This window comes from Rattus norvegicus, chromosome 7 (assembly GCF_036323735.1).
Source record: "Rattus norvegicus strain BN/NHsdMcwi chromosome 7, GRCr8, whole genome shotgun sequence".
Classification (NCBI taxonomy): Eukaryota; Metazoa; Chordata; class Mammalia; order Rodentia; family Muridae; genus Rattus; species Rattus norvegicus.
The window spans coordinates 67,183,396-67,195,531 of NC_086025.1; the positions used below are offsets into that span (position 1 = coordinate 67,183,396).

The 12,136-nt window shown below is 45.1% G+C and overlaps 1 protein-coding gene and 1 long non-coding RNA gene across 7 annotated transcripts in view; one reads left to right on the forward strand and one right to left on the reverse strand.

The window, feature by feature from the left end:
• Positions 1–690: 690 nt before the first annotated feature.
• Positions 691–9,119, reverse strand: LOC134479891 (uncharacterized). The gene is made up of 2 exons (XR_010053749.1): positions 8,992–9,119; positions 691–832 (listed from the first exon to the last, which is right to left on the reverse strand). It is a non-coding gene; the product is annotated as an uncharacterized LOC134479891 (long non-coding RNA).
• Positions 9,120–9,196: 77 nt separating this feature from the next.
• The window catches only part of Mtdh (metadherin), a 58,228-nt gene continuing 55,288 nt past the window's right edge, over positions 9,197–12,136 (forward strand). For 5 of the 6 annotated variants that reach the window (XM_006241520.5, XM_006241524.4, XM_006241521.4 and 2 more), the window contains exon 1: positions 9,197–9,955. In XM_006241520.5, the coding sequence (XP_006241582.1) occupies positions 9,197–9,955 (759 nt within the window). The remainder of the gene's footprint in view (positions 9,956–12,136) is intronic. The other variant, NM_133398.2, reaches the window with a different exon arrangement.

Consider the following 12,136-nt stretch of genomic DNA (forward strand, 5'->3'; position numbering starts at 1 on the left):
GAACCCAAGTCCTTTGTTTTGTTTTGTTTTGTTTTTTCTTTTTCTTTTTTTTCTTTTTTTTTTTTTTTTTTTTTTTTTTTTGGAGCTGGGGAACTGAACTCAGGGCCTTGTGCTTGCTAGGCAAGTGCTCTACCACTGAGCTAAATCCCCAACCCCTACCCCAACCCAAGTCCTTTGTAACAAGTGCTCTTAACCACTGTGCTATCTCTCCAGGCCTGTCCTTGATTCTCAATCCTTTGGGCTAGGCCATTCAGGTGCTGGGATTATAAGAGTGTGACCCAATAAAAAACAGACTGTTATTTTCTTTCTATCACAGTTTTTCAACCATTTTTCATTATCCCCTAATATTCTAATGCCCTGTATGAATTTTTAATTCCACAGATACACTATATCTCAGTATACATACTAGAACTGGACTTTATACAATAAGGTTTTCCATTTCCTCCAGGAATCAATGATTTTCACCCCTTGATTGTCACTAAACTCAGATGGGAATGCATGAATTACTATAGAGCCTCATAATACACTTCCACCTTCCAGAACTGTAGGGCTCTGGCTCCAGGATGCTCTCCCATGGCGATCTCTCGCCTACCTAGCTGTGTGGGTTCAGGCGAAGGGGAGAGAATTCAGGCAGGGAAGGTGTCTTAGCTAGGGTCTTATTGCTGTGAACAGACACCATGACCAATGTAAGTTTATAAAGGACAACGTTTAATTGGGGCTGGCTTATAAGTTCAGAGGTTTAGTCCATTGTCATCAAGGCAGGCAGGAGTATGACAGCATAACAGCATCCAGGCAGGCATGGTACAGGAGGAACTGAATTCTACATCTTCATCTGAAAGAAGCCAGGAACAGACTGAGCATCCTCAGGCAGCTAGGAAGAGGGTCTTCAAGCCCATCCCCACAGTGACACACTTCCTCTAACAAGGCCACACCTTCTAATAGTGTCACTCCCTGGGCCAACCTTATGCAAACCATCACAGAGAGGAAACAACTTTGGCTGCCCCCAGCTGCCAGTCCTCCTTTCAGCCGCTGTCTGCTGCTTCAGTTGCTCGGGCTGGGCTGGGCTGGGCCAGCAGGAGACTGACTAGCCGTCGAGGGATGAAGAGTAGCTTTTGTGGCAATTTTGGGGAGAGCCGACCTCTTCCCCAAGCAGTGGTGTTACAGCTCTTATGACAGAAGCTCTCAGACAATGGAATATTTCCAGCACACCTTTAATTCTGAACATTACAGTTAAATAGTTTTTGAATGGGTCAGTGTCTGACAACAGGTGCTTCCTATTGGTTCGGCCTGAGAGCTTGGGAAAGCCTCATCTACATATTCGGGGGCGTGGTCCTGTTTCTACCACTGATCTGTGTCGAGCCTACGGGACCTGTGGTCATGTCCTCACTTGTAGAGGAGGAGCTTGGGACATTGCTCTACATGACTTAGTCTATCTCAAAACTCTCTACAGGGGTTTGTGGGGGATGCAGCTAGTGACACCCTGAGGCTGGGAATGCACCTGCCTGCCTTTTTAGGGTCCCCTGGAGATTCAACCTGTCTTGATCAGGAATCAGGTTCCTTTCACTGCCTATGGCCCCACAATTCCCCCTTTTATTTTTTTTTTAAACAAGAGGTGTCATTTGTAGTGAAATTTGTAGTGTAGGGGTGGGATTGAAGTATCAAAAGAAAACACTAAATAGGCCGGAGGGGTAGTGCAACTAAGCTAGAGTGGTAACGAGGGGTGAGGGTGGAGGCTGGGAGGACAAAGGATCATTGAACCAAGTAATTGCCCCATGGGTTGTACAGTTTGAGGGTATTAACATTGGTTTTAAACATTAGATTAATCTAGCTAGACATCATGTTTTCCTTGCCATCATGTAACTTTCCCCAAGTTCAGTAGCCATTTGGCTTTGGCAAGAGAGCTCATCTGTAGCTAGAAGATCCCAAGTCTGTGGGTCTCAGCTGTCATCTGTGGATCTCAGCCTGTGTCTCGGCTGAGATCCTCGTCTGTTCAGTCAGATGAGGTGTCTGGAGGAAGGCAGCTTTGTTGTCGTAGGCAAGTAGGAGGAGATGGCGTTCAGTGTCAGGTGGATCTGTGGGAGCAGCACTGTAGATAAACCTGTAGGGTGACCGCAACAGGGGAGCAGAACCCTGGCAGGGGGATGTCTGCCTAGGATGGGTAGCGTAGGTTAAGCCTGTAATGGTTTGCTTGGAATCCTGGAAATGCAAGGGTGTTTGAGGAGTTTAGTCATGGAAGGTATCCTTCAAGTCTGTTTTGGATGGCTGAGGAAGATAATATGTTAATTATGTGTCTGGGATAGCAATAAGAGTTTGTCTGTGAAAGAAACTGGTTAATTAAGGATTAGTTGGTTTGACCTGTGGGAGAAGATTAGATGACTTTTAAACCTTAGAGGAAATTTGGAAAATTTTTGGACATAAATCACAAAAGCTAGGGAGAAAATAAACATTTAAATGAAGAGACATACAAATTTTAGGTTGAGAAGCACGAACATTGCCTTAGGTATTCCTGTTAGGGAGAACAAGCATTTAAGCAAAGCCTGAAATTTTTCGTGTTTCAGGTGTGTTTTTCCATTGTCTTTGGCAGGCCTAAGATGTAGTGGGGGAGGGGCCTGCTCTGTCCTGTGCTAGGGCTGTTGGGGCTGCGTGCTCTAAGCAGGCTGATCCCTGTGTTTTCCCCTGATCTCTGTTTTTTCTTGGCTGGTAAATCCTAAATGTAGATTGGAAGGAGATGAAAGGGCCAACTTTGAAGAAAAGCTCAAAGGAAGAATAGAATCTTGATAGCACAGTCAGGGGCAGAGGAAGTGAGAAGCAGTTGTTGGGTTAATGGTGCGGGGCTGGCGGGGTTGGGGAATGTCTCTGCATCTGCTCCACTACTGGGCACAGGGAAGGCAGGACATGGGAAGTATGATATGTTTACCCCACACAGCCGCCAGGCGGGTGTTGAGCTGTGGGAAGCCACAGGAACACCCCTCTGGGGGTGAGGAAGCTCAGTCTGAGGCAAGGGGACAAACAACTGGAGCTGGCTCTGGGGTCCCCGGGCTGCAACGAGACCCAGGGCCATCTGATTCCCAGCCTCTTGGACATTCTGAACGCTGCAGAAGAGCTGAGAATGGAGTGGGGGCCCGTGGGCGGGATTTGCCCCTGGCCAAGAAAAATGGGGGGAACTACGGCTGGTCCCGTGGTGGGAATCCTTGGCTTCTCTGTGGTTGGCTGTAGGCTTGGGATTAATGGCAGCTGCAGCTGGGAACATAGAGGCCTTCCAGGGAAGTTAGTCTCCGTCTCTGTAAGCAAAGGACTTCTCTAAAGTTCCAGGCAGCGGTGGGACTTCTCAGGGCAGGCCTGAAATTAAAACCTTTGCAGGCAGGAATATCTGCGAACAAAGACTAATTGGCTAAGTTTCTAGTCCATTAGGTATCTCATTTTAATGAAGATCTGTCTACTGCTAATAGCTGGACATTGGAAAGGATGGCTGAGATGTGTGTTAACTCTCTTTGTGGGGAAACCCAGACTTGTATGGTTTTGTTAATTGCCCTCAAATCTCGTAGCACCAGCTGTTATTCTACCAGCTGTGTGGGAGCTCTAAGCTTCTCCCTTAATAGAGGCCACTGTGGGACCCAGACGGCTTTGTTGGAGAGCCAATCAAGGCAGGGAGTGTTAAATCTAACAGTGGTCCTTAGAATTAGGGGTGATTTGGAGGACAGTTTTTAGGATCTCTTTGCATATTTCTTTCTGTCTTTATGTGGTCTCTTTCTGGTTGGGTGTTAAGAACTAACTTTAAGGCTTGTAAGATATCTCTCCCTAGTTGGATAGGGGGAGGTAGAGTAAGGAGAGAGGCAGGTGGAAACTCCTTTGTTCTTTAAAGGAGCCCTGCCTTTGGGTGGGAGAGGGAGGGGCAGAAGAAGCAGATGGTTTGTTTAGTGTCTTCTCTGAAGCATTGAGGGGTTCCCCTGTCTGCTCTGCCACAGGGCACACAGGACGAGGAAAGTGGCCACGCTTGCCCCACCTGCCTGGGAAGCCACAGGACACCACTCCAGGAGTGGGGAGGCAAGGTCTGGGGGAATTTTTTATGTGGTGGTGAATTATTCTTTACAGAAAAGAGGAGAAACACTTTGTCCAATGGGAAAATTCCCTTGGCTTTGGGGTTTTCCACAGAGGTACAAAACGCTAAGCCTTCCCACAGATTTAATAACTGGCAGCTGCCCTGTGGCTTCTAAATGGCTGCTGCATTACCAGATTTTCTTTTTGTTTTAAGGAGAGTTTAGATAGAGAGTCTTTGCCAATGCCCTTTGTAGGCTGTTAGGATTTAGACAAGGGGTAGAGCGACCTTCAGCCAACACCAGAGAGTAGCTCTGGCCACGAGACTTCAGTTGGCCCTTCAGCTTGTCCAAATCCACACGATGGCACTGACTGAAAACACAGCAGAAAAGGATAGTTGCTTGTCCCCAGAATTAGGGGAGAGGGGTCACCTTCCTGCAGTATCCGTGCAGTTATGTTGAAGTTCAAGTCCCACGTTGGGCGCCAGTTGTGCAGCTCTGGCGCCTGGTGCTCTTCACAGCAATTTCTTGCCCTGCTACGTGCCATGAGAAAACACATTTCTAAATAATGATTAATCTTCGCTGTCAACTGGATTTGGAATCACCATGGAAACACACCCGAGTATAGCTGTGACAGTGTTTCCAACAGGGTTTGGCTGATGAAGAATTCACCTTAGTTGTAGATGATGTCATCGCATATTTAGGCTGGGGTCCCAGGCTGTAGCAGGAACAGGAGGCAGACCTCATGTAAATTCTGTGGGCTGTGAAGCTACAAAAGCATCTTCTGCAGAAGGACCTAGCTGAGGGCTGTCTGAGAGACCAAGGATTGCTGGTGCAGATGATGTCAGCCAATCAGGAATTGCTGTTTAGAGGAGATGCTTTCTTGGGGTCAAAGGTGTATTAAAGGAGTTTGCAGCATTAGAGAGCTTGGTGCAGTGTTTCTCACCTGCTCCTAGGAGTCTGTTGACTCTGTGTCACCTCACCATCAACCCCCAAGGGCAGTTAGGGCCGAGTGATGAGTACTCCAGGGTGTAGGCAAAAGCAGGCTGAATAAGAGATGGCATCACCTCCCTCTGCTTGTTGCCTTTGAATGTAATGTGACCAGCGACCTCCCATTCCTACCTGTGACTTCCCTGACATGACTGAGAGCAATATCCTCAACTGTAAGTCAAAACACAAACAAAACAGCAACAAACCCCTTCCCTTCATTGTCACAGCCACAAAAGGAAAGCAGACTCTATAACACCCAGTCTGTAGTAACTTGTGGTGTCATGTGGAGCATATTCACTCATGGATAAAATCCAAGAAATGACTACACAGTCTACTGGAAAAGATATGTTACCAATGGGTCAAGAGTAGTGGGGAGGGCTGTATTCTGATCTTAGGTCTGAGCTCAGTCCCTTAACAATGGGTTAAAATTTAACCCTTTTCTCTATAAAATTACTGGCCTCAAATAATATTGCTTCAGGCTCTTTGAAACAAACAAAAATTGAAACAAAACTTTCAAACTAAAAGTATTTAACTCATTTTCACTATACTACTGCTTAAGCATTACAGGAATTCTATCCTCAGGGAAGTAAGAATGGACATTTAAGAAGATTTAGTTGCAAGTGTGTTCATGACAATTATATTTAATGTCAAGACAAAATCTATAGTTTAGCCAACAACAAAGTATATAAGAAGATATGGTAGAAGGTGCTAGAGATGGCACAGCAGTTAGCAGCATGGGCTGCTCATAAAGAACCCTGGTTTGGTTCCTAGCACCCAGATGAGTAGCTCACAGCCAACTACCTGTATCTCCTGCCCCAGGGACCTGGTGCTCTTTTGTGGACTCTGCAGGCACTACACATACGTGGTGCACTTACATATATGAAAGCAAAACAGAACTGGACTGAGGTCAGTGGCCCTGCTGTAACTGCCCTGGGTTGGGATGAAGCTGAGACTCTGGTTGGGAATTCTGGGAATTCTGGGTAGGCTGGGGCTTTGTTGTTTGTCAGGCAGCAGTAGATGGACAGTGCTTGGCCAGAGGAAGGAAGGTATGAGCCAAAAGAAATGCACATAAAGTAAAAAAAAAACAAATCCCTTGTGTTTTTTAATCACAGTAGAGATGAGCAGTATAAAATCTTGCCATTCAGTTGACAGCCGCTGACCAAAAGAGAATCATCCTGTTTTGAGGTTGTTCTTACTGGTAGTTTTCCCACATTCCAGAGGATAGCCACATATCCATGAACAAACAGGGATATGTGTGTGTGTGTGTGTGTGTGTGTGTGTGTGTGTGTGTGTATGAAATTTAGTGATTACATGTTTAGTGATTACACGTTAAGAGCTGATGTGAGGGGAGATAGAGGGAAATTTGATGAGTGGATTATAATCATATATATGTATGAAGTTCTCAAAAATATAAATTTAATTACACATAATATCCTGTCATTAACATTGATACTATATATATGCATATTTATTGTATAAAAGTATAAAATGTTATTTTTATATAATAAATAATTGTAATACTGAGAAATTTTGTTCTTAAAAATCATGGGTGGGGAAAACCTTTGCTTGGAATCCCACTTTTGTAGACCTAAAGCTATGAGTTTTTCCTTGGTTTGGAATGAGAAGTCCCTCACAAGTGCAAATATTTTAACCTTTGTTGGCACTATTTTGGGAGGTTAGGGGACTTTAGATTGTGTTTGAAGGAGAAGGCCACTGGGGTTGGGCTTTTGAGGGTTATAGAGTCATCCCACCTTCACTTTTCTCTCTGTGCCCTCCTGTCAATCAAACTGTGATCAATCAGCTTCTTGCTGCCTTGCCTTCCTGGCCTTATAGACCCTAACCCTCTACAACGGTATATCAAAATAAATTCTTTCTTTCACACTTTGCTTCTGGTCATATTTTATCACAGCAATAGAAAGTGTTTGGATTTTTGCTTGTTTAAAATGGGGCTTGGCTACGAAGCCCAGAGTAGCCTGGAACTCCTGCCCCAGCCTTCTGACTACTGAATCAATCACAAACATGCACCACCACATCCAGGGATGAATGACTCGAATGGCTTCTTGGAAGCAGTTGATAAATAGTGCTAAACCAAAATATTTAAAGCAGATAACTTGAAGCTTTGGAAAACCTATGAAACAATCACCACAACAAAGAACATATTCACCTCTCCCATGTTTCCTTGGATCCCTTCTTAAGATCTTCCTCAAACTTCCTTGCTCCTACCCCATGTCCCTAAATAACCACTGATTTGCTATCACTGTAGATCAGTTTTCATTTTCTAATTATACCCAAATGGAATCATACACTGTACTTTTTGTCTGGCTTCTCTCTCTCAGCATTAACAGATACATTTATATCACTATATGTGTTTATAGTTCTTTCCTTTTTATCTGACTGGCAGTCCCTTGAATGAGTTACTCAGAAAAAGCACTCATTTCCAACCCTGAACTTCTCATAGAGGGTTTTAGGCATATTTTACATTTTATCTTTGTCATTCACCAGGAATTAGGACTTTGTCTACCTAGATCAGAACTATTATTTTATCACACACGCTGTTGTGTCTTGATTCTTTCAAAATACTGTTTCATTTAAATTTTAATCTAATCGTTGTGCTGTTGCAAGGAATAACCCTAACTTTCTGGAAGTATAATTATATTCTTACAAGTTTTGTTAACTTAACGAATGCAAACCAGTTGGGTGTGACCCCACTTTTTTGTTTTTAAAATATAAGTGCATGGTGGGATAAAGATACAGCTCAGTGGGAGAGTGCTTGCCTACAATGCTTAAGGATCTGGGTTCAATCCCCAGCATGACCACAAAAACAAAGTGCAGATGCATGTGCATACACAAAAAGGAGGGAGGAAGGGTGAGATAGGCTGACAAGTATGTCCCTGATACCAAATACAGCAAATTGAAAAAACACACACAAGATGACATGATCTTACTAAATCATTTACTTGCTAGACTATCAGAGGGACTACCATACTCACCTATGATTACTGCAATCCTCTAATTCATAAATCTGAGTGGGATAATCTAAATTGATCAGTAGAATTTCTCAGGAAACTATGACCAACACAAATAGGTGAGGTTATAAATCCTATTCCAAAACTATGAATGGAATTTGTTAATTTTTAGAGTTCATGAAGATCTCATTTTAAGGTTCTGGCCTTTATAATTTAGCCCTTAATTATAAGCGTGCAAAAAGCTTAGTAAGAGTAGTTTATTACTTATAAAACTCCAAGCCACCCATTAATCACAAAACTCATTACAATACTGATGGGTCAAAATACATGAATAGGTTTTTAGTTTGTATTTCAGTTGTTTACATGCTAATTATCACTTAATTATAGACACTGTTTCCTTACAGCAAAGGCAAAATACAAGTACTAAGGTAGTCCCCAAGCATTTGTATAATTAAGAACTGAAGAAGCGCCTCAGTTATTTTTGGTCCTGGGAATCAACGCCAGAGCCTTGCATATGTTCAGCAAGCATGTTCTGTTACTGAGCGACACTCCACAACCCACCTAGTTTCCCTCTATTGCTACATTTGACTGTTGGACAACACATGCACTCAAAAATTGCAACTTTTTGTGTCGTATAAAAGCGTAAAATAATATGCTTCTCTTGCATATAAATACAGTCTAATGGGCTTCCTCTCAATACTTCCTATTAAGGTTACAAATTAGTAGGAAAATAATAGTGCCTCCCACGGGTTTGCGGACTTTTTAATTCTGGAGCCTGACAACAGACAGCAGGAGTGAATGAGAGAACCGACGCAAACGCTGGCAAATGTTAATATGCTAGTCTGCCACGAAGAAATACTCAGATGTGAATTACACGTGCCCGTGGCCTCAGACTCCACAGAGCTCCCTCTGGAAGCATCCAACTGGCCCCTGACCTAGGGAGAAAAAGTCGGTCCACTGCACCATCACTGCAGGAAAGAGAGCGTAAAGCCAGCTCATACTCTGATAGATCTGACCGTCTTGCTCGCGCGCAGGCCTCGAACCGGAGCCCCTTCTGCACTCAGAGCGCCCGAGCCTGCAGAAGTTCCGCAGCCAGGCTTCTACTCCGGCTCCTCAAGCGGCGCGTGGCCCCAAGCCGCCAACAGCTCAAGGAGACCCCTCCAAGACCAAGTCTGCCCGGCCCCACCCATCGCACCCACGTGACCCATGCCACGCCCACAACCTCCACGTGACCCGGTCGGCCTCCGCGCGCAGCGTGGATCGCGGCCAGAGCCGCCATTGTTCCGCCGGGGGAGGACAGCGAGGCCTGGCGCTGGCGCCCCGACGCCACTTAGCGGCCGCCTCTGGAGACACTCTGTCCCCGCCGCCCCGTGTCCTCCTGGCGGCGGCGGCGTGAGGCCGACTGGAGGGAGTGGGAACCCTCGGCCCTCCCCGTGGCGGCGGCGGCCACCTATTCCCCACTCTGGAGTGAGGGGCGGCCGCGATGCGCTTGGCCTGAGGTGTCGCGGCCCTCGTCGCTTCCCACGACTGTTCCAGCGGCGTCTGTGCTCCCCGGCGTCATCCCGAGAGTCTCTGACGGGAGGGAAGATGGCTGCACGAAGCTGGCAGGACGAACTGGCTCAGCAGGCCGAGGAGGGCTCTGCCCGGCTGCGGGAGTTGCTCTCTGTCGGCCTAGGTTTTCTGCGCACGGAGTTGGGCCTCGACCTGGGGTTGGAGCCGAAGCGGTACCCGAGCTGGGTGATCCTGGTGGGCACCGGCGCTCTCGGGTTGCTGCTTCTCTTCCTCCTAGGTTACGGCTGGGCCGCTGCTTGCGCCGGCGCCCGCAAAAAGCGAAGGAGCCCGCCCCGCAAGCGGGAGGAGGTGACCCCGCCGACTCCGGCCCCCGAGGACCCAGCCCAACTGAAGAATCTCAGAAGCGAGGAGCAAAAGAAAAAGAACCGGAAGAAGCTGCCTGAAAAGCCCAAAGTGAGTAGTGGCGAGGAGCCCGGTGGTCAAGGGAGGTGAGAACACTAAAGCGAGAGCTCAGGACGAGGCGGTAGGTGAACACGTTCCTTGAGTAGGGGGAAGTCGGAAAGTATAAGAACCAGTAGGAAAGTCGAGTTTTTCTACAAGGAAATTAGATCCAGGGGTAGGTATAAATAAAAGTGCCCAAACTTAGAGCCATCATATGGGAACCTTGGCTTCCCCAAAAGCATATCCTTCTTAGAGGCCTATGGAAGTAGGCTGCATATGTGGAGGTTAATGGGACCGTACAGTGACGTTGGGAAGTTCTGAAAAGACTGTCTGGAAGAGAGAGATGTCTATCTCAAGTCACGTTGAGACCTGAAACCGCGGCTAGTGGAGGATATACGGTGACCTAAAAACTCTGGCTTAAAGGATTAAAGGTGTCCATATCAAGACATACTCATCTTAGTTGGAAATGTTAAAGGGAAAGGGTAACCCTGTCTTAGCTTGGTGAGTATGGCCATTGGATTGCTGGTACAGGATCTGGAGATCTAATACTCCTTCTGGATATAATGGCCCTGAGCAAAACATGAGGCAAGTTCAGCAAAGTAGTCTATAGTATAGTCCACAGGGTGGAAGGTTTTTGTTTTTAATAAAGTAAAAAGGGGTGACAAATTGGAATGCTGATGGTTGAGAGGTTTCAAACTGCAGTTTGCTGGACCACATGTGGAAATGCAAAAGTTATTCCATTTTTATTAGGCCTCAGTGTGATTAGGCCTGTAGCATTTTGTTATATGTTATTTGTTGGGGAGATCTTGTGCCATGGCAGGCGTGCAGAAGTCAGAGGAGAAACTTGTTGGAGTTGGTTCTCTCCTTCCACCACGTGGATCTTTAGGGTTGAAGTCCAGTACTCAGGCTTATTGGCAAGTGCTTTTACCCACTGAATTATTTTAGTAGCCTTTTTTGCATTTTTATGTAATATGAAAGATAAGTAATATTAGAAATATCCATTAATGTAGTATAGGTAGTATATGATTTAATCCTAGCACTCAGGAGGCAGGGACAGGTGGATCTCTTGAGTTTGAGACCATCCTGATCTACATAGTTTCAGTCTGCCAGGACTACATAGAGAAACCTTGTCTCCAAAAAGAAAAAGAAATACCTCCTATTTTTCTATCATTTTAATGTAACTCTTCACCTTTTCAGAACAATTCAGTAAGCCAGTACCAGGTTCTTACTATGAAGAGATGTGCTCTGGTATGTTTGATGGGCTTATAGGAATTAAAGTCAATCATGGCAGCTAGTGTGAGACTGTGTTCATAAAAACTGTGTTCATGGACCCGTAAGTGCTAAATACGGGTGTGAATGCAATGTTGGTGTGATTTAGAAGGTGGAAACTAATTACAGCTTGAAAAATTTAGGAAAGTTATTTCAGGAAGCTGGGATTCACATCAGAAAAGAATATTGTTAGTAATAATATAAAAAGAAGGCTGACAGCTCATATCATAAGCATTCATGTTTTGATTGCTGAGTGGAAAGTTAGAAGAGAGTAAACCTAGAAAGTTATCAGTATAATACTTCCTGAAGTTAGAAGAGGAAACAGCACACTGAGAACATGCATAAATAAAAGTTCTGTAGACAACATCAAGGGTTAAGTAATGTTTTAATGAAAATAGAACACTTGGCTTCAGAGTAAAGGTGATCTTGAAACAAACCACATGCCTGTGTGGATTGTGGCAGGTTATGAAATTTTCAGAGCCTCTTTAGGATGTTTAGAGTTTAAGATGGACCTGAGGAGAGAGACAGGTGCTCCAAGAGTCCATTTGAAGTGCATCATGACACAGATGACTCATTTGAAGGAAGAACACACTTGCTTCACTATAGAAAATGTACAACAGATAGGATTTGGCTCATCCTGCTTTTCATTTGTGTTAAGGAAGGGGAATGGGTAATAAGTAAATCCACTGAGATCTTTGAGGAGCTGGAATTGAAATTGGATCATTGAATTTGAATTGGGTGGAAAAATAACCATCTGCCAAATAGTATTAGAGAAGTTATGGTCCTGAAACTTTTTTTTTTTTATTAACTTGAGTATTTCTTATATACATTTCGAGTGTTATTCCCTTTCCCGGTTTCCAGGCAAACATTCCCCTCCCCCCTCCCCTTCCTTATGGGTGTTCCCCTCCCCAGGTCCTGAAACTT